The sequence below is a fragment of the Phoenix dactylifera genome, chromosome 4, assembly GCF_051530095.1.
Source record: "Phoenix dactylifera cultivar Ajwa chromosome 4, Ajwa_hap1_PhDact_Kaust_v1.1, whole genome shotgun sequence".
Lineage (NCBI taxonomy): Eukaryota > Viridiplantae > Streptophyta > Magnoliopsida > Arecales > Arecaceae > Phoenix > Phoenix dactylifera.
In genome coordinates this window covers 51,782,884-51,803,064 of record NC_143193.1, presented here as the reverse complement: position 1 = coordinate 51,803,064, position 20,181 = coordinate 51,782,884, and the positions used below count along the sequence as shown (strand labels likewise).

Below are 20,181 nucleotides of genomic sequence, written 5' to 3'. Positions count from 1 at the left end.
ACGTAGGAAAATGTCTGGCCACAAGTTTGGGATTCAACAATGCACCACCGAAACAAATGAGAGGAGAAAAAATCTATAAAACTTATGGGATCCAGAAATAAGAAAGCTGATTGGTGCAGTGCACTGATACCGTCCATACGGTGTAGGATATAATTTTTCATATATTATGCTGCTTCAAGATTATGTCAATTTTAAGTGTTGGTTTAAGGCCTGGTGATTAAGCTAGTAGAAATCCTGCTGGTTTTATTAACTTGTCCGTAAATGCTGATTATATCCATATTATTAATTATTATATGGAAATGCTTGTAGAAATGGAGCCATCCGAGGCTCGATGCCAAATATTTGAGTCATCCCCAACCAAACTGTATTGTTCTATGCTTTCTTGAATTTTATTTAATCGAAGCGATGGAGCTTTTTTTTACTTTTAACATAATTAAATAATAACATCTTGCTTTATGCCCATCTTTTCAGAAATAACACAGAAAAGGAGAATAATAGATGTATTAGGGTAACGACTATCAGAATGCTATCAACTTCCTCTGCAAAGAATGGATGGACAATATCTTCATGATGAACAAATTTCAGGCTTCATGATAAGTCATTCATTTAGAGCGTAGCCTAATGCTGCTAACGAATCTCACATGCTTATCCAATGCAATGTGTCAACAGAAATATACAGACAGATTTTGTATGTTTTTATGAATAAAAGGAGTCTTCTGAGCTTCATGTAGGGAAATCTCTTTTCTTATTTACAAACTGTTCTATTGAATCTATAAAGACAAAAGGCCTTCTTGTGGGTTCAGAAAAAACTTACTGAAATGCTTGAAACCATCAGATGCAAGATATGAGCTCTTTGTCATGCTGGAGTATCAGCTGGAGTCCTCCAATCCCTGTTGAAGCTTTACATTTTCCTTAACCCACTGACCAGGCTAGCTAGGAGGTACCTGTATGCTGTAGCTTGTATGGGATGGCTCTTCCAGGTTTGTCCTTATGGAAAGGTATACAAGGAATTTATTTTCGGTTGGTCATAAGTAGCGAAATCTTAGCTGTCAATAGTTCATACAGACTTTCTGGGTTTAAATTCATGCAACTTATTAGGAGAAAGTGAAGGATGTATTAGACTCAGAAACTGCCAAAACTGAAGCATCTTAGACTTCTTTGATGAGTGAACAAATTTCTGAAACAGTAGTAATATTTTTATTATGCAGCCAGATGTGCATCACCAAAAATTAAAGATACACTTAATTAATTTTAACTCTGTGCCAAATGTTAGTTTATGATTCTTTGGCCTGTTCTTGGTTTGATGGGGTGGATGTCATTTGTTGAGTGGGATGGATTGCATCACTGTCGACAACTTTCTTTGCTGCCAGCTCTCTTTGCAGCATAGCCTGCTCGTGCATAGCCTTCAGCATCTCCTTCATTTGCTTTTCTTCTTTCTCAAGTTGCATACTCATTATGATCTCTGCATTCTTATCAATTGGTTTGAAGTACTCTTCGATTGCAGCTTCCTGCAGAAGAAGACACAAGTTGGCAAGCATTAATGTTGGTGCCATCAGACTGACAAAAGCAACCATCCCTCTGAAAAGAATTTTATTTTATCAATCTCCCAGTCATTGCCTTCGGAAAGGGAGGTGACACACCGAAACAGAGTAAAATTCCAACCAGAATTCTTGCTTTCCCCTGTTAGCGATCATAAATAGATCACAGAGCTAATCAACACAGATCATTCACCACTATGGTTGAAAGAACTCCAAAGAGGCCAAATTTATGAGACTTTTATTTCACATGCAAAAGAAGCTCAGGTTGCTCACTGCACTAAGCCAACATCATAAATCTTTCCAGAAGCTTGTGTGTTTTGTTTCCAGAGAGGATTATATAATATTGAGGGGGGGGGGGGGGGGGGGGGGGGGGGCGCAAAAATGTTGCTTGGCCAGAACACGTCATTTAATCAATAAGTCGTGTCCAATCACCTCAGCTTATGTGAGTTATACTTCAATGGTTTCAACAATTAACCAAGGGATGCTTTGCTCTACACAATTATTCTTTGGCCAACTGATTTTCGGCACAACATCATGCATCTTCTTCCATCTCTTCTTGTGATTCCGCTTTTCAGTTAGACTAAGTCTTCTTTAACCAACGAATACATAGACATGCTCCAATTTCAAACAATTCAAAAACTAGGGAAGAAGTAAATGATAGTTTATTGATGCTTCTTTAGTCCTTTATATAATAGATGCTGGGGCAATATCAATCACATATGCCTAGTACAGTAGTACCCACCATACTTATGCCTTTATATGCCGTTCCTATTTTATATATTAAGGTTTGGTTTCTGTATGTTCGGTTCATTTATAGTTGAATAAGATGAAGTATTGTTTCTTGTTGTTTATGTGGCGGCATAACTCATAATGTCCATACTCTTTTGTCTGATACATTGTGCATGCATACTATAGGTATTATTGTCACTCTTTCAATTAGAATGTCGTCAGAAATTCTTAAAAGCATGTAAGGTACATTAAGTTTTGCGCTTGTGTAAGTATGAGAGAAATTGTGGACTCTATCTCCTGATGCTTCGTGCATACCTTTAAGTAGAGATGTATTGTGTAAATATTCAAGACAATAGGTATTTTGAGAGGGGGCTTACCGTTTCTTCCAGCTGATGGTTGAGTGCTTGCATCTGCTCAACCATGCGACGAACCTCTGCCAAAATAGCCTGTTCTGGAATCCTCCTCAACTCTTCCTTCCTAGCTTGTGCCTAAACAAATAAAACAAATAGAAAGTCCTAATGCAGGAATAAATGCATATTTCAAAAACCTATGATGGCCATACACAAGGATAACTATAATGATAGATGTGCAAGGCTTCAAGTAGAACAAACCTAACATCAGTCCAAGGTTCAAAGAGAAATCCCAAACACTAATAAACATATCAAAGGCGAGTAGGTGACAAAAATTGGTGGATCTTGTACAATGAACTGATAGATGTCACAACAAATAAACAAACTTATCTATTCAAGGTCTCTCACAGTGTTATATTTCAGAATTATCTCCCTAAGCTTGTATTGCTTCAAACTCCGTGAGTGCATTACTTAAGGTATATATATGTGGAAAAAGATCCAGATAAGTAAAGCTTATGGAATTAGCATGATGATCCTTTATCTGCTATTGGATTCCTGATATACATGATTTTTGACCTTTTTTCTTCATTATTTTAACCTGATTATTATAAAAATGGACCATTCACCCTCTTCATCTAATCATGGTTTAGTCACCATGACCACCTAGACCTAACACCGCAAGCACTTCTGTCTCCAGAAATGGACGTACAGCTTGTTAGCAACTTACCGTGAAAGTTTATGTTGTCTAGTTAGTGACTGAATCTCCATAAATAGGCATGAATGTAAAGCCATCTTAATTGCCTAGCTTTTTACATGCAAGCCTTCGTCCATGAATTTGAACACAATTTTGAAGGTCTTCAGGCTTTATGCACCCCGTCATATGGCACTTACTAGCATCAAAACAGCCAAAGCATTTGGTTTGCACAATATTCTCTGTGGAGGCTTCCATTTGATCTCTGGCCTATACCACCATCATTTCTGCCGGAAATTTAGCAATTTACCAGGGCTAGAATGCTATCCTTTATGATAGCCTCTTCTAATTCTCATAGTGTCTTCACAGAATCTTTACACCACCTACTGGACAAATTATCAGTTTCACCACCCTCACTAATTCGAGACAACTTTGGACAAACAGCTCCCTAGGGATGCTCCTGTGCTCTGATCACCCATCAAGTTCCTCTAAGAAATGATAGCATAGAAAAATTAAGGAGAAAACATGCCGCTCTGTTAATGCATGAAGCTATATACATATGCATGCATGCTCCTCCAGCAAAAAGGGGAAAAAAGATGTGCCACATAAAACTTAAGCAACAAACAAGTTTGCTATCAAATTCGTGCACAAAAGGTGTCAAAATATTTGTGTGCATGCCCAATAAGGCCCTCTAGAAAACAACATTCAGTATAAAGTCATGCATTAACCCAAAAACATGCATGCATATGTGCGCTAATGGTAGAAATACTGGACACCCTGACCTTGGGCCCAACCGACCTTCCTGTCCTCGGACGTAAACCGAGATGAACGACTTTGGCTCCAATCGAAGAGTCGCCAGCCGCAGAGAAAAATCGGCACACATCGACAAAGGCTGACAACCCAACAACCGACAACCCTGTCAGTCTGTAATCATGGCAGCCCCACGTCTCACGTTAGACCTGCACCGCACTTTGCCCACACAGACTGACCCCCATACCACGGTCGTACCACCAGTCGCTACCTGACGTTATTTCACGTTACGTTGGCCCAGGTAACGATAAGGTTGGCTCCCCTATATAAGGAGAACAATCCAGAGAACTTGAGGTATGCAATATACTATCCTTCTCAGAGAGCCCTCACTCTGGTAAAATCTCTTTCTTTCATACTGTTGCCTTGTTGTTTTGATTTAGGCATCGGAGGGTCTCCGCAGGAAATCCTCCCGCAAGGAGACTTCTTGCAGGCCACCCAGCGAAGCACTCCAGCACCCAATGCCTTGACCAACCTGCTTAACCCGTCTCTAGCCAACCTTTAGGTCATTCAAGTTGCACTCCTACCTCAGTTCGGATACGGCGGCAACATGCGCATATATAAGGCATCATATACTGCTCGTGTAAAACATCTATCCACTTAAATATAATCCAACTAGAAATTGATCAAAGAATGAATAAAAATGTATGTGCATCATAACAACTACATGAAATGATGTGTATATTTATGACACAAGAAGTTTCTAATTTCACTTTCTTTTGTGCTGTATATAAATCCATCTAAGAACTATGAAAAAATAGCACAGATGACAGTAGCAGAAGGTGGCCTCGAAATAAATACTAATGGTCATATATTTGTGCTTCAAATGGTGAACCTTTTCTATACGCTTTTGGAGTTGTAATCTGTATGCTCTAATTCTTCTTTCTTCGTATCCCGAGAGCACCCTGACCATAAACCACGTTTTCCTTCCAAACTCCAATAATTTATCCATAGCTATAACAAATGCAATTTTCCTGCAAAAGACTATACAACAGCATGAACACAACTCAAACCAAACATATCGAAAGAACCATTAATAAATCTAGAAAGTAACAATGCCGTCGAGACAACTCTAAGGATTTACAATAAATTTTCAGCATTATATTAGTAATAAAAAGGCGTTCTTTCTTCTTCTTAACTCAAATTGGGAATTTGGCCTGCTGAAATTAGGATTAGGGCTTAAAAACAGAGAACTTAGTGACTATAAAAGTTTGGAGCAGATATAAATTACGGAATTAGGGATAGAGCTTTGGATTATGAGTTCTATATAGTGCTAAAGAGGGCTGGCTTAGGTTATGTGATCTAATATAAGTAAGGATCTGGGGTTGGGCTTACGGGATCTTCTCCTCCGCCGCGAAGATAGAAGCGCGGCCACGGCAACCGCGAGAGTTTTTTGGGTAGAACGCGCGACTCGTGAGATCGGCGGGCAGCGACCGTAGCCGGCGGATTCGGATTTCGACGGGATCCGGAGGGGGAAAGGGCTCCGGCGAAGGGGACGGCGGGCCGCCGGAGGTCGGATGGGGGCGGAGAGAGACTGAGAGAAGAGGGTGGATGCGGAGTGCAGCGTCGGGACTCGGGAGACCGGGGTTTGGACCAGGCTAATTTTTAATTGGACTGGAAATGGGCCCGAGCTCGGGCCGTGCCAGATCTATCCCGGTTTGGGAGAGGTAGACTTCGGCCCAGTAGAAGAACCCAACCGGGCCTGAGTCCAAAATGCGTGTGAAGGGCAGCAAAAAGGAGGGAAGAGAGTGGAGCAGGGGGAATAGCAAGGTTTTGAAAGTGTGGAATAGCAGGAGGCACCAAGGTAGTAGCCTGGTACTAAGGGGGCGATAATTCTGCCCAAGTTGCCCGGGTTCGAAACGCGCGGGCGTCGATTAAATTAGGAGACCGAATGCCCCACGCCCGGCTGGCTTGTTGGCGGTTATGCTTTCCTTTCACTTGTACCAAGGTGGCGCTGGAGTGACGTACCTACACGTGAGGCGGTGAACCCAGTGGGGTGAGCCCACGAGTCGGGAAAGGCACGCGAAACCTGCGACCTGTATCGAACATTTCCTAGTGGAAGGGGGACCCAGTAATGAGGTTGCTACGCGGGTAGGCTGGCCCCTCCCCCTCCTCTCCTATTTTTTGACCAAAAAAAAAAGTGTGGATTTAAAAATATGGAAATGAATGGAGAAATTTGTTTATTTTCACTGGAACAAAAATAATTAATAGTGGTATTTTAAAGTGCCACTATAAGCTAGAAAGAATGGCATGTGTCATGTTAAGATGGTGTCGGCAATTAATTATTAAATAAGTACTGCTATCTAACTTATTAACATACATTCATATCATTAAATAATTATTTGATGTACATTTGTAATATTTTAATCATTATTTTAAAAAAAATCATAAAAATGAACTTAATTTATTTATTTTTATTATATTTTCAAATGTTATTGATAAAAATATTTAAAAATTAACTTTTGTATGTCACCATATTCATCCATATTGTTTTCACAAACTCTTTAAGAATAGTCAATTCATGATTAATCTTATTTACGCTATGCTACAAGTAATAATAATTTTTATGCAAAAATTGGTAATATTCTTATATTACATTTTTATCATAAATAATTTTATTCTTAATATTTTAATACAAGCTTAATTGAACCAATAACCTATATATATGGTAATGTTAAGAAAATATATGTACGATAACATATTTGATGGCATCAGTGTGACCAAACTCAAGCCCTGTATAAAAATTGACAATTTAAACTTTGGTGGTAATCTTCCAAAATTATGATATTATTTACCGATATATTAGTTAAATACCAAAATAATAGTTCTAGTTTCCAACATTTCAAGTTATATGCCATAGGATACAAATTTATAGCAACATTTATAATAAAGTACCACTAATAAAAAAATATTTATTGGAAGATAGTAGCATTTGTACTATAATGCAGCAAAATAATAATAATAGCATATAATAAAAAATATCACAAGGAATTTGCTGCCAAAAATAATTTTTGGTGTAGTGTTTGGTAAAAATAAAACAGTGAGAATAATTTTAAAAATGCTTTAAACATCAAGATGTTATATATATTAATATCAAATCATCAGTCTAAGTGTGTACGAAAGGAGTTTTATGGACCATCATTCATGGCAATTTCTAGTGCAAAATTATGTAAAAAGTGGCATGTAAATTTGCTAAAATAGGACATATCATGAGATGCAAAGGGAGTTACATATTTGTAGCAACATATCTTGATGCTAACTTGCCATTGTCTGTTAGTGATTTGTTATGATTCCAATATAGACTTTGAGTACAATAACATATTCATACTTGTCTTCCTCTTTTTTATTGTATTTACAGTAATATCTTCTATAATAACATAAACTTCTACCAATAGGTGATTACCGAAAAGGGACAGAGGTATCTTAAAAGAAAAAAAGGATAGTGGTAGGATTTGCATACATCTCTCATTATACTAATTTATAAATATTAAACATATTTTGCATGTTTAATATTTGCAAAATTGAGAAATAAGGCCTAAAATCGACATGGAGTTAGAATTTCTTACTATCGGTATGCTTAAAATAACAAACATAATTTTAATTGTTCATTCTCCCGGTTACTAGCTTTCTAGATTATCATCCATAATCCAGTAAGACAGTACTCTTTTTTGCAGTAAATATGAATAATAGCAAGCAAAATTGAGTTGATAGTAAAAAGCAAAACTTGCATTGCATAAATATTTATGCGGCCCCAATTAAAGTTTCAATTTTGACATCGTTCGTTCATGTGCGCTTTTATGGAGGTCAAAAACTCATGTGATCTGGTAGAAAATATATAAAAGCTACATTTGTTTAGATCTTATGAGATATTATTGCAAGTGCTCTATTTATTAAAAATACTTCCTTAAATGTATTCTCATCCTTTCATATACAACACCATTATTTTCTCAAACAATATAATTGCAGTATATTGTACTATCAAAGAGATATTGTTTTATTAGCATAACAGTAATAAAAACTACGTAATGAGATTTTCTATATAAGCAAATAGACATAACATGTTGGTTAGCATTAATATGTATGAAGTTATGAAAAATATTTTCCCCCTTCAACAGAAAAAAAAAAAGCTCAATTGGAGGCATTCTTTCTTTCTTTCTTTATTATTTTTTAAGAATTAGGATAGTTGGAAACTTGGTTGAATACTTAATTAAGGGTATGCTTGAATAGGGGTATCAAACCAAGTGACTTTACCAATTTGGCTAGTTGGAACCCTCGAGACCACTAGGCTATCTCATCGAGACTTCTTTTAATTAGAGTTCCTTGCATATTGATAAAGTATTGATATTTCTTCTAGCAAAGCTTGTGCATATTTTTGGCATCATCATAGTATTAGAATGCATACTCGAGAAGAGAAAAAGAAGACAAAAAGTATAAAGCAAGGATCCAAAAATAAGTCTATGATTGGAAGAATAAGTCTTAATGTGGATATCATGCATCCAAGGATCTTTCCTCTCCTTTCTAGAAGTTTAGAGTTGTTTCGAATTTTTTTGAACAAACTCTAAAATGAGGTAGAGTCAAAAGCTCGGGTAGAGTCGGTATTTGCACTATCATAGTAAAGAGAAAATAAAAAGGAAGAAAAAAACTTACTTTTAAAATAAGAATGAAAATTAAAAGGTATGTCCCTTTTCTCTCTCCCCATCTCTCTATTTTGTAAAGATGTAACAAAGTATATATGGTAGGACGGCATTTGTTTTCTTTTGATTATCTCCCATTTCTTATAAGTACATTGTCTAAGCAAGCACATTTGAATTTTTCAAATTTATTTCCTTTATATTCTATTATTCCACTATCCAAGGTGAGCACATTTGTACAAGTGATCAAAATCACTGAAAACAAAAAAAGAAAACTTTATACATAGACCAACAATTAATAAAACTTATGGAAGATGACTAAGAACAAAACAAAACATCAATTAAACTCTATAATATCGAACTCTATATGCATCGGACCAGAAAATGTAGGCCAAATTCGACTAAAGATGGATGCCCTTTTGAATTAAGAAATAATATTTTCAGGATGCTGATAGAAGAGTAAAGCTGCTCACTTCAAGTTTTTTTTTCGAGAGATTTTCACTATCTTTTTTTTTTTTTTTTTGGTAGAACAAATGAATTATACAATTCTGATATAAACACATCGATGGCATTAAAAAATTTTATGGAGGAACAATGGCAGTAGGGTAGGCTCCCAATCAACAATACTATTTGCTTTTCGATCGAAGCGGCCACCAAAATCAAGGATTAAAGGGTGAGAATTGTTGTCACCTAATGCCCTAAAAGACAACCACTCAACCACCAATCTCAACTTTGCAAACATAAAATTGAAATTACAATATATGTTATATACTAAAAATTTATAACTATATGTTGGCGAAATTGGGCTGACGAGCTTATTCCGCTTTTTTATTTTACGCAACAACACCCTCCCCCTGACAAAATACAAGAAAGGAAAAAAAACAAATCCGTCTCGATGGCTCCCGGGTTCTGCCCGAATCGCCTCCCTCCCTCGCTGATCAATGAATTCCCTTAAATGACGATACGCTAATCTTCTCCATCTCGTTTTTCGATCCCCAGCTATCCAAACGTTCGAATCTTTCACCGATTCGGCTGGGGAGGGCGACAATGGGGTCGAAGAAGAAGGGCTCCATCACCGAGGATGATGTCTCGATCCTTGTCCAAAGGTTTTTCTCTTTCCTCAATGATCATTTAATTCGGTCTTAGACAGTCTTCATGCGTCCTATCGATTCTTTATTTGAGAGATTTCAATCCATGAGATGGATTGGATGTACTGCCCTATTCTTTCTTCTTAGATACTAATCTCTGATCGAAGAAGTTTGGGTGTTTATTCGTGAGGTTGTAGAAGGTAGAAGAAAATGCGATTTTGTTCTTGGATGATATTTTTCATGAACCAGGTTTTAAAAAAAAACCCTACTTTGTATAATAATCATAAAAATAAGGGCACCAGGTTGGAACCGGGTTAGGCTGTTTATTGTGAATTTGGGTTTTTATATAAATCCCCTGTTTCTGTGTTACCATGCGAATTGCTTGTGTGAGAAGATCAATATAGCGGTTTTTACTAGATCTCGTTGGAATTCTCAACCAAAGTTACCACTTTGGACACGGATTCACCAACTGTGACATGTTTGGGATTTTACTGTTTTTCACATTAGGGTTTTGGAGAGGGAAAAACGGTATCTTGCCACGATTTTGTCATGCTCCAGAATATAGGTTTTGGGCAGACCTTTCTGGGAGGCAGATGCAATGTATATGAACTTCATGCTAATCCAAGTTTACTCACCTACCATCGTTTACATATTATGCAAGCTCTGGATTCAAATTGCCATTGGCTTTATACAAGTTCATTCTGCAAACTCAGTCCGCTGCTTTGTGTCTCTCCTGAACACACCCTTATGTCTTAGAGCTGTTCAAAATGGCGACTGCTAATGATATTTGGGAGAAACAAAACTTCCCGAAAAACCATCGAGTTAAATACCTACGACTCTTTGAATGCTTGTAATTCTATTAGATAATCTGCTAGCCCCTTCTCTTTAGCTGTCATTGAATGGTTGTATATCAATGGAACACTTTGGAATATCATGGAAATTGATGTTATGTGATATTTCGACATTCATACCATTAAATATTATCATTTTTTTTCCAATTTAAAACTCCATACCATATGTGCAGGACAAGCTTTTTATTCTATGGATGGTTCAAATAACACAGTTACTCTCCCACCGCCGTCAGTTATTTCCTGTTACAGCAGACAATAATAGCTGTCATAATGGCTGTTATTTTAAATACATTTAACCACATGCTCGAATCAGATAATTATAGCTGTTTTTTCCATTACAGTGGTCAGATGGGATCCGCTATCGGCTTTATTATGCCTTAATCGTAGTAGTTAGAAAAGACTCTGATAACATAACATTGTCATGCAAAAGGGTTATGCAGCTGATTTGTAGCTTCAATGTGAAAGCTACCGTGTGGTTCTTTTGCTTTTCACATGAGATCTCCATATTATGATAGCTCGAGGAAAATTGCACCTTATTATGTTGGAAAGGACTATGTGGGGTTTGTGGATCCCACGTTATGGCGATGGTTGATTCTGGGGAAATAATGGAAGGAAATAATAGTGCTATGGCAACTGCATCCCACGTTCTTCTGCCAGAGAGACAAAAGGAAATAAGTGCTAGTGGTTTTTGTGGTTGAGAATGGTTTAGTAAGTGGCTTATACGAAACAAGCATGTTAATTTTTAATAACAATCACATGCCAATGTAGTATATATATTACTCTATGTTACTTTTGTTCAGAAGCTGATGGTAAATTGGGAAGGAAAATTGATTGTCAAAATCTTTATGAAATTGAGACTCATTTTTCATTGTATAGATAAAAAAAAGCATTTTCTTCTCCATACTGCAAGACTAAGAAGATACAGTCCATTTGTTAAAATACGTGTGATTCTCGCTCGCATTCTCTCTCTCACATCTGGCTTCATAAGAATTTCTTTTTTTCTTATTGTCTTAATTCTTTCCTGATTATTACTGAAAGTATAAATGCTATCACTTTGTTATCATTGTTCGAATTCCCAAACAAACATTTGGAGACATTCAATGAGCTCATTGGCTTGTAAGTGTAAATATGGTAATGATGCACGTTTTCAAAAATGACAAGCTAACAGATGACATAATGTTTCATTCAGTATTATGCACTCCTTGTCTCCATACGCAAAGTTCACATATTCAATTAGGTGCATGTAAATATTTTCATTAGGTTTTGCTTTTAAAGAAAGAATAGTACCACAGAATTATTGAGCATATGTGTAAAATGTCTTTACATCATTTGCAAGTCTTATCACACATATATGGATTGATTCTATATGTCTATTATGATCCCTCAGATTTCGAGAACCTTTTATTACATGATCTAGATGGAATGCAAGCCTCTGTGAAATGGTATATATTCTCTTTCAAGGCTGTTAATATGAAGAAAGCTGACCATATTAATTGCACAGGTTAAGCTCATGCAACCAGGGAGTGATTCTTAAAGATTGTGTTGGGCTTTGGAAGGACATAGATGAAATGAAAAAAAGGCATGATTTGATATGGGGAATCACATTCACCTTTAGAAGACAAGTTAAAAGAGCTGAACCAAAACATTATTTATAATTTCTTGTATCTTCTTACTGTAATTGTTATGTAAATTAACAATAGAGAGAACTATTGAATAATTTTCCTTCTACAAGGTCAAAATTATGTTGTATATATCATATTTCAACATAAGTAAAGCTTTCTCTATATTCCAATCTTCAGTAAAGGATAATTTGTCCTAGATTTTCGATACCTTTGTCCCGAGGGCGGAGTTGAGGGCTACCTGGACTGGCCTAAGGTATGTCTGACGCATTTTGCAGGCCAATATCTTACCTTAGTACTTGAGGGCGACTCAGCTACTGTCATTGGTTGGATCCAGCAGAGTGTGGGAGAGGTGGGTGATTACCATCCGCTTCTTAGGGATATTCGGAAAATGGTGAGGGGTGGTATGGCCTTGTAGGCCAAGCATGTATATCGAGAGGCCAACGGAGCAGCAAATTGGGTAGTCTCTTATGTGGCTAACCACTGTGGGGAGACCCTGTGGCTGGGAGAGAGGGAACTACCCGGTGCATTCAGGGACTTGTTATCTTTTGATTTCTTTAGATGTATTCTTATCCGCTATGTATGATACATGTGTTTCAGCAAAAAAAAAAAAAGAAGGATAATTTGTTGTTGTATGAAGCTGATTATGTTAACCTTTTGACTTGTATATTTGGCTGATGTCCTTTGCTCTTGCTTACATCAACTTTTGTTTTTTCAGGTACTCTGCGACATCAATTCTTGCTCTTCTCCAGGAGATTTCTCAGTTTGCTGGACCAAAAATAGACTGGAGTGCACTCGTTAAGAAAACTTCGACTGGGATCACTAATCCTCGGGAATATCAGATGCTATGGCGACATCTGGCCTACCGTGATAAACTGCTGGACAAAGTGGAAGACAAGAGTGAACCTTTGGTTTGTTTGACTCTCCTACATAAAACATAAAATATTTTCAGAGTTGCATCTACCAGATACTTCCATTATATTTGGAACATTTGCAACTCTTATTAGGTTTTTATCATAGATTTGTTCAGTTCCAACCTTTCACTTCTTCTAGTGATAGCCATCTAACCTGTGGTTCTGGCATCTCAGATAAGATGGTATTTCTAGTTGTTAAGATGTTGGGTTTTGTATATATTGAATAGTACTGCTCTACATATCATTGGTTGCTGTATCAACTATATTACTAAAGAAACCTGATTTCATCAAACCATATGGAACCTGTTCAGATCCTCCCTATTTCCCTTCAGAGAATATCATCAATTGGAAACTAATAGTGATGCAACAAAGAGGTTCCCATGAATCGATCTCTTTATGTGGCTTTGAACCATTCTACTAGGCGCATGATCAAGGAACAAATTTACTTGTGCTCTCTTAGAACCACCTAAGTAAAATTCTTGTTTCCTTTTACTTATAACACGACATGTTTCTGAATAGACCAAATCAAGGATCTGGCCCCAATCTCAGTTGCACCAGGCTTGTGGAATATTGTTCTTGTTATTGCCCTGTTCAACTGTTCTAGGGAACCACCTCCATGCTATAACCATCCATCAGGGTAGAGTAACATGTCAACAATCTTCATGATCCTCTACATTTCACTTTTAAAATATGTGCCATTGACAAACCGTCACAAGTTCTTATAATGAGCAAACTTTAGTTAAAACAAGTTTTAGTAAAAAAAAGTTTTTTTTAATGAGCAAACTTAGTAATATATCTATTTTTAATACATCTCTTGATTGGATTCCTAAATTGACCTGTAGTATGGCTTAGTGCATGCATTATCTTCTATTAATATCCACAAGCACTCTGTTGGTCATAGCAATGGACAAAAAAAATTAACGAACATTACTGTTTCCCCATAAATCCCTTTCTCCACCACCCATCTCCTGTCCATGATGTTATATCTCATTCCAATATTTTATGGACAAGCATTTGTATTATTGTGAAAATAGTTGGTTTTAGATACACTTGCTCCTAAAAAATCATTAGCTTGTGCTCCCTTCAAAAATCCTTGTTCTTCCTTCCATTGAGCCTTATTTGGTTTCTCTCTCCCCTCCGTGACACTTCCTTTTGTGGAAAAGAAGATGCAAATTATGCTATAGGATATTTCCAAACAACTATTCTTCTTTTAATTCTGTCCAAGAAAAACCTACAATTCATCAACAATATCTTCCAATTCCAACATTCAGCTGGCTAGATTTCCATCATTGGCAAAATATCGTGAACTCTCTGTGCTTACATTACATGAACTCAATCAACTACTGCCGACACTTCTCAGCATAGAATGCATCGCAAAGAAAATCAAGCCTCAAGACATGAAGGTATTAGAAAGTGATCCACTTAATAAAATGGTAAGCCTCTTTTAGCTATGGACAAACAAAACCTTGCATGTGCAATAAGTGGATCAGCTACTTATGTTCAACAGAATCCATCCTATTCTCAGCATGTAGATTTTTGTTATAAACTTTCGTGAAGACTTTTTTACAACCATAAGCCAGAGTCAGGAACCTAAAACTTTATAGAACAGTCTTGCCTCTACAGTAAACAAATTCCGATGGAATAATAACTAATTGCCAAATATTGATATTTATCATAGAACATGAATTCCCCTGCCAATAAAGGCTGTAGAACATTATAAAGCAGCATATAGCCACCTCCAAATCTTGATCAACTGTCAAGACTTCAATGTTTATTACAGAGCCTAAGCCCCCTTACCGTACTGTCAGAATAGCAGTTTTCAATTAAACCCTCACTGAAAATCTAACCATAGATTTCATCATTTACAAGCTGGTTTTTAACCTTGAGCACCATGATATTCTATATGGTTTAAGTTCATGCATTTGATCCCTGTAACTTGGCCTGCATTCCATTTGGCAGACTCCTTACCAGAATTCCACTTTCCTCTTCACTTTTCCACTAAAATCATATTTCATGTTGATTGTGCTTATTACCATCAAGGAAAAATGCTTTTGGTGTTTGTTACTCATATTTAGTTACCCTCATCTGTAGCAAATCATTTTCTTTTTTCCTGTTTAATCTTTGCTTTCTCATAATAACTAATACTAATTTGATGCAAGTAAAATTGCAGGATGATGACAGTGATTTGGAATTTGAATTAGAAGCTTTTCCTGCTCCAAGTGCTGAAGCATTATCGGATGCCACAGCATGTGCTAAGGTATAATCATCAATATTTTGAACATATAAGCCTATTCGAATATAGTACTTTCTTTTATATGTTATTTGCAGAGGTGACATGTATGCATGTGTAAAGTTTTCATGAATAAGGCCTAATGGTTTAGTTGTTTTCTATTGAATCCTGGTGTTAGTTTGTTATGTTTGTTGATATCTTTGCTTCATGTGACTGTTCTCAGCCACCTTCAGAAGGTGACCTGCCACTGGGCGAAGGGCATGGACATTTAAATCGATTACTGTATTGATAGTCTGTCTTTCATGATTTGTTCTTTTACATGTATGTTTGAGTGGCAGGGCATGTAGATTTTGCAGTGGCTTTTCAAGAATTTTTTAGGGATTGATCTGCAACAGTTGAAGATTGCTTTACTTATTTTAAAGGGCTTATATCTATCTGCATTCTATCATTTGCTGAAAGAATGATGTCTACCACTTTTATCAGTATCATAGTCTAGCCATGTTACTAATTACCTTTTATACATTTGCATTTGGCGATATGGTGGACCACGATTCTGCTAGCCTTGCAAGAGCCTGTGACACAAATGTATTCCTTTCCTCTCTAAAAATCAATAGTATATTTCCTTGCTTAAGGCACATGACCTGAACATAGAAAGTGATTACTCAAGAAGTATCAGACAGGTTGCAGTACTTAAGAATTTTTTAATTACCTTTACAATGACAAGTATCTCGAGCTCTGTGCTCACATAAACATGCATATAAGTTAGTAATGTGAGTGAATGAGCACAAGATTGAAGCATTAGTTTATATTTTTACTATGCTTGGTTTTAACTCGAGATTGTTTTGAAACTGTTCCCACATTCTGTCAGTAGATGCACGCCTTGCAAAGAGAAGAGGAAGAATTTTCTCTCTCCGAGTATTTTCTTTAATCTCCTGACTTGTTACATCTGAATGATGACAACATAATTATTTTATTAAATACACGGCCAGATTTTGATCGTGTCGGGCTCTTCACGGGAATCAGGCCCAACAAATCGTACAAACCTAGAAGCTCCTTTGACCAGAAACTTACCTGATGGACAGACACCACATGACCCATCAGATAAACAACAGCTTGCTCATGCCACCAGTGGAACAAATGCTGGGGTTTCTCATTCTGTTCAGAAACAACAACTAGCAACAAAAAGGCCTGCTGAAGTGTCTGATGGAAATGGATCAGCAGGTTCAGGCTTGCCTGCTAAAAAGAAAAGGAAATTATGGACTAAAGAGGAGGATATGGAATTAATAGCTGCTGTGCAGAAGTGTGGGGAAGGGAATTGGGCGAACATTCTTAAAGGAGACTTCAAGCACAACAGAACTGCTTCGCAGCTATCTCAGGTACCACTACTCAGAATATTTACTATGCATTGAGCTTTTATTTTTCAAAAAACTCTTATATATTAAGATGATGTTTATAGCTTTCTTGGTTTTCCTGCTCATTTGTTGATTTTTGACGTGGTTTTCTGAGTCAATGCTAATGGCCACATGTTCTCACCTTGGTGCTGATATGTATGCGCAATTCGCTTAATAGAGAGTTGAGAAAGAAATGCCTGTTGGAACTTTATCACTTTTTTCTTGGACTTCTCCTTGTTGAAGCGTTCCTTCATCCAAATGACTTTCTTATTATCCTTCTTGAGAATCTATATAGCACGTGTAATCTGGATGGATCTAGTTATATGCTGTTGTTGACTAGATCAGTTTTTCATTGTCAAGATCTGTACATTCCTTCCTTCCCATGATCTTCATTTTCCATAGCTATCTGTTTCTACCTGATCTCCTTTTGCTACTAGATGATGATACCAATGAAAATAATCACATGGTGGCTAAACTGATTACTGATGAATTCTAAATTAACCTTAACATCTAAATTTTGGAATATGCTTCTTTAGGAACGCGTCATTGGCGTTGCCAATGTGGGAAAGGTATTTGGCTGAGTTTCTGGGTTCTAGTTATGAATGAACAGATGCATTAGCTAGAGGAAAGTTGCAACATAAAAAAAAAGTGTTGATCTGGATCTGAAAATGGAATTTATGCAGAACTGCTGCTAATTTAGAATATGATGAAATGTAACTGATACTTTTTTGCCTTTAATTTTCCAATATTCATCATAGCTTCAGTGGATAATGATCTATATCTTTTAAATATCTTCAGAGATGGGCCACAATTCGGAGGCGCCAGGCCAACTTATTTGCAGGTTCTGGCAACAAAACAGTCAACTCAACGCGGTCTGAGGAGAGGCTGGCAGCACAAAAGGCATTTTCCTTGGCTCTTGATATGCCTATGACTGGAAGCTTATCTGCTATACTATCAGGTTTTTCCATTGTTTTTTGTTTTTTTTTAATGTTAAACTTTTAGAATCATCATCATCACAGACATGATGTGTGTAGCTACATTCTTTGTTGCAGTGTAAGGATATTTTTCTTACTCCAATAATAAATAAGCATTTTTTCACCTCTTACAAGAAATCCAGATCCTATTATGTGCCATGTAATGTGTAACTTAGAAAATTAATAGCAAAAGATTAAATTCTGAATCTAGTTTCTTTATATTTTATTCCGGGTGAAATTGCTTCTCTGTCTCTCTCTTTCTCTCCCATTCTTCTGCATCAATTTTATGTTTTATCTGTGATCCACAGTGTAATGGAGACTAACCAAAATCAGTTGAATATTAAACAGGTTCTACACAATCAAACACGCCAGCCAGTTCTGCTACGCTCTCAGCTTCAGCATCTGAGGCATTGCCTGCTTCTGCTCCTCTACAAGCTTCCACCCAGACAGCATCCCAAAAAGTAGCCTCAAACACTTCAAACAAGCCTCGAACAATCCCCAAGAAACCAGTGGCCCCTGGCAAGCCGTCTGTAGGTCCCAATCCTTTGATACAAGCCGCTGCCTTTGCTGCTGGAGGACGCATTGCAACTCCGTCCACTGCTGCCTCTTTGTTCAAAGCTGCACAATCCAAAAGTGCTGTTCATATCAGACATGGGGGAGGTGCTAATCCAAAATCTCCAATTATGGCAGCTAAATCATCACCTGCCACCAACATGGTGGGATCACAGCCACCAAGTGTCCGCCATGCTCAGCTAGCAGTTACCATGCCTACACCAGCTGTAGCAAGTTCAGTCTTGTCACCGACTCTGCCCAGGCATGGAATGCAGCAACTGCAAGGCTCCTCTCAAAGACCTACAAGCAATCCTCCGACCGGCTGTGCTGCAGTACCAAACTCGTCAGCTCCACCAACATTGTCAGAATCCAAGCCATCTGCTGATTCACAAGAAAATGCTGATAGCAATAGTGATATTGCTTTCCCTGTTATCGCAACCATTGACGTTGATGAGTTGTTGGCTGAAGAGGTTAGAGGTGCAGATGAGTTGGAACTGGATGGTGCTGCAGCACAGAACCATCAAACAGAATTGCTGAGCCTGGATGTGGGTGAGAATGACAACAACATTGTCAACAATGCTGCTTGTGGCATGCAAAAAGCTGTAGCTGGAGGTATGGATATCTCAAAATCACAAATTGATGAGAATCAAACTGTCGATAACAAAGCAGTTCCACCTGACACTGGAACAGCTGAGAGCAAAGCCAGGGAAATTGATGTTGGTGGATCTCAGATTCCAGTTGAAGAGGGCACTAAATCGGCCAGTGGGGTGTCCGGCAAGAGCCAAAGCGTGAATGCTGTGAGTTCTCAGAATCCAATTGTGGCCCAAGAGCAGTCGGCTGGTACGGAGGCTGGGGTTGATGAGGTCAAGCAGAGTTGCATACAGGTGGAACAGCATGCAGCATTAGAGGACATCGCATCAAGCAATAAATCATCTGGTGACGACGAGGCTGGATCAATTTGTGCAAAACAAGACTAAGTTGGTGATGGCAAGGGTGGTGGAGATAGGATGGACATCCAAGGGAGGTGTTCCAGTACCATTTTCGTATAGCTGGAAAACATTGAAGAACTTCAGCATTGTCATAAGCAAATATGAACAAGCTAGCGTATGCAAGAAGTAGCTTGTCCACTTTTTTTCCTTTTTCTTTTCTGCTGACAAGTTGTCAGGTTTTTGAGCTAAGGGAGAATCTGAGATGTTTGGTGTGCATGCTTCCTGGATGATAGAACTGAATATCTGATGCATGGTCGGGCGGAACCGTTTTGAACCGTCCGGCTCGGGGCATTTCGAGCCGGCAAACTGGGACAGTCCCGACAATGAAACTGAGACCAGCGATGGAGAAGAAAAAAGAGGAAGAGAGAGAAAAAGCGGGAGAGAGAGAGGAAGAAAGAGAGGCCGGAAAGCTTTCACGTGGAGGAGACTGGAGAGCTGCACCTGTTTTATTTGAAATAAGGGTCCGGAGGGGTTTTTTTTATTTTTGAGAATTTTAAGTAAAAGTTGGTAAATTCATGACCGACTTTATTTATTTTTCTTTTTTTTTAATAAAAGGCTCCTCTCTTGGCTCCTATTTCGAACGGTAGAGCTCCGCTTTCGTGAATCTCCGGCCTCCGCCTCTTTCGCGTGGCTGCATTTCGGCTTCCACCTATTATTTTTCTCACTTATTTTGTTCCACAGTAAAATATATGCTACAGTAAATAGAGGAAGGACACTTTTTAAAGCAACATAAAGAGAAGTCGGTGGTCCAGCCATTCTGTATCTGCTCGGTGCTGTGCGTGGCTGATTCAAGCGAAAGAAACATCATATAGATGGTTGCGTCCCAT

At 37.8% G+C, this 20,181-nt stretch overlaps 2 protein-coding genes across 3 annotated transcripts; one reads left to right on the top strand and one right to left on the bottom strand.

The window, feature by feature from the left end:
• Window positions 1-1,174: 1,174 nt before the first annotated feature.
• Window positions 1,175-5,708, bottom strand: LOC103701273 (uncharacterized). Of its 2 annotated transcripts, none has more exons than XM_008783281.6 (4): window positions 5,451-5,708; window positions 4,951-5,099; window positions 2,645-2,755; window positions 1,175-1,508 (listed from the first exon to the last, which is right to left on the bottom strand). In XM_008783281.6, the coding sequence occupies exons 2-4, from the start codon at window positions 5,065-5,067 to the stop codon at window positions 1,275-1,277; spliced, it is 462 nt and encodes a 153-aa protein (XP_008781503.1). In that variant the 5' UTR covers window positions 5,068-5,099; window positions 5,451-5,708; the 3' UTR covers window positions 1,175-1,274. The 2 variants fall into 2 exon arrangements, with proteins under 2 accessions (XP_008781503.1, XP_008781502.1); XM_008783280.6 differs by having other exon boundaries at window positions 4,951-5,089.
• A 3,730-nt stretch (window positions 5,709-9,438) lies between these two features.
• LOC103701275 (uncharacterized) lies at window positions 9,439-19,928 on the top strand. The gene is made up of 6 exons (XM_039133214.3): window positions 9,439-9,852; window positions 13,023-13,215; window positions 15,389-15,475; window positions 16,438-16,824; window positions 17,638-17,797; window positions 18,162-19,928. Exons 1-6 carry the CDS (start codon window positions 9,794-9,796, stop codon window positions 19,340-19,342), a joined length of 2,067 nt encoding a protein of 688 aa, XP_038989142.3. The 5' UTR covers window positions 9,439-9,793; the 3' UTR covers window positions 19,343-19,928.
• The last annotated feature ends 253 nt before the right edge of the window (window positions 19,929-20,181 follow it).

Coding starts and splice junctions, on each gene's coding strand:
- LOC103701273 (XM_008783281.6), bottom strand. CDS start 5,067: ATGGATAAATTATTGGAGTTTGGAAGGAAAACGTGGTTTATGGTCAGG. Junction 2,756..4,950: donor TCCAAAAGCGTATAGAAAAG/GTTCACCATTTG, acceptor TTATTTGTTTAG/GCACAAGCTAGGAAGGAAGA. Junction 1,509..2,644: donor ACCATCAGCTGGAAGAAACG/GTAAGCCCCCTC, acceptor CTTCTTCTGCAG/GAAGCTGCAATCGAAGAGTA.
- LOC103701275 (XM_039133214.3), top strand. CDS start 9,794: ATGGGGTCGAAGAAGAAGGGCTCCATCACCGAGGATGATGTCTCGATC. Junction 13,216..15,388: donor AAGACAAGAGTGAACCTTTG/GTTTGTTTGACT, acceptor GTAAAATTGCAG/GATGATGACAGTGATTTGGA. Junction 17,798..18,161: donor CTTATCTGCTATACTATCAG/GTTTTTCCATTG, acceptor AATATTAAACAG/GTTCTACACAATCAAACACG.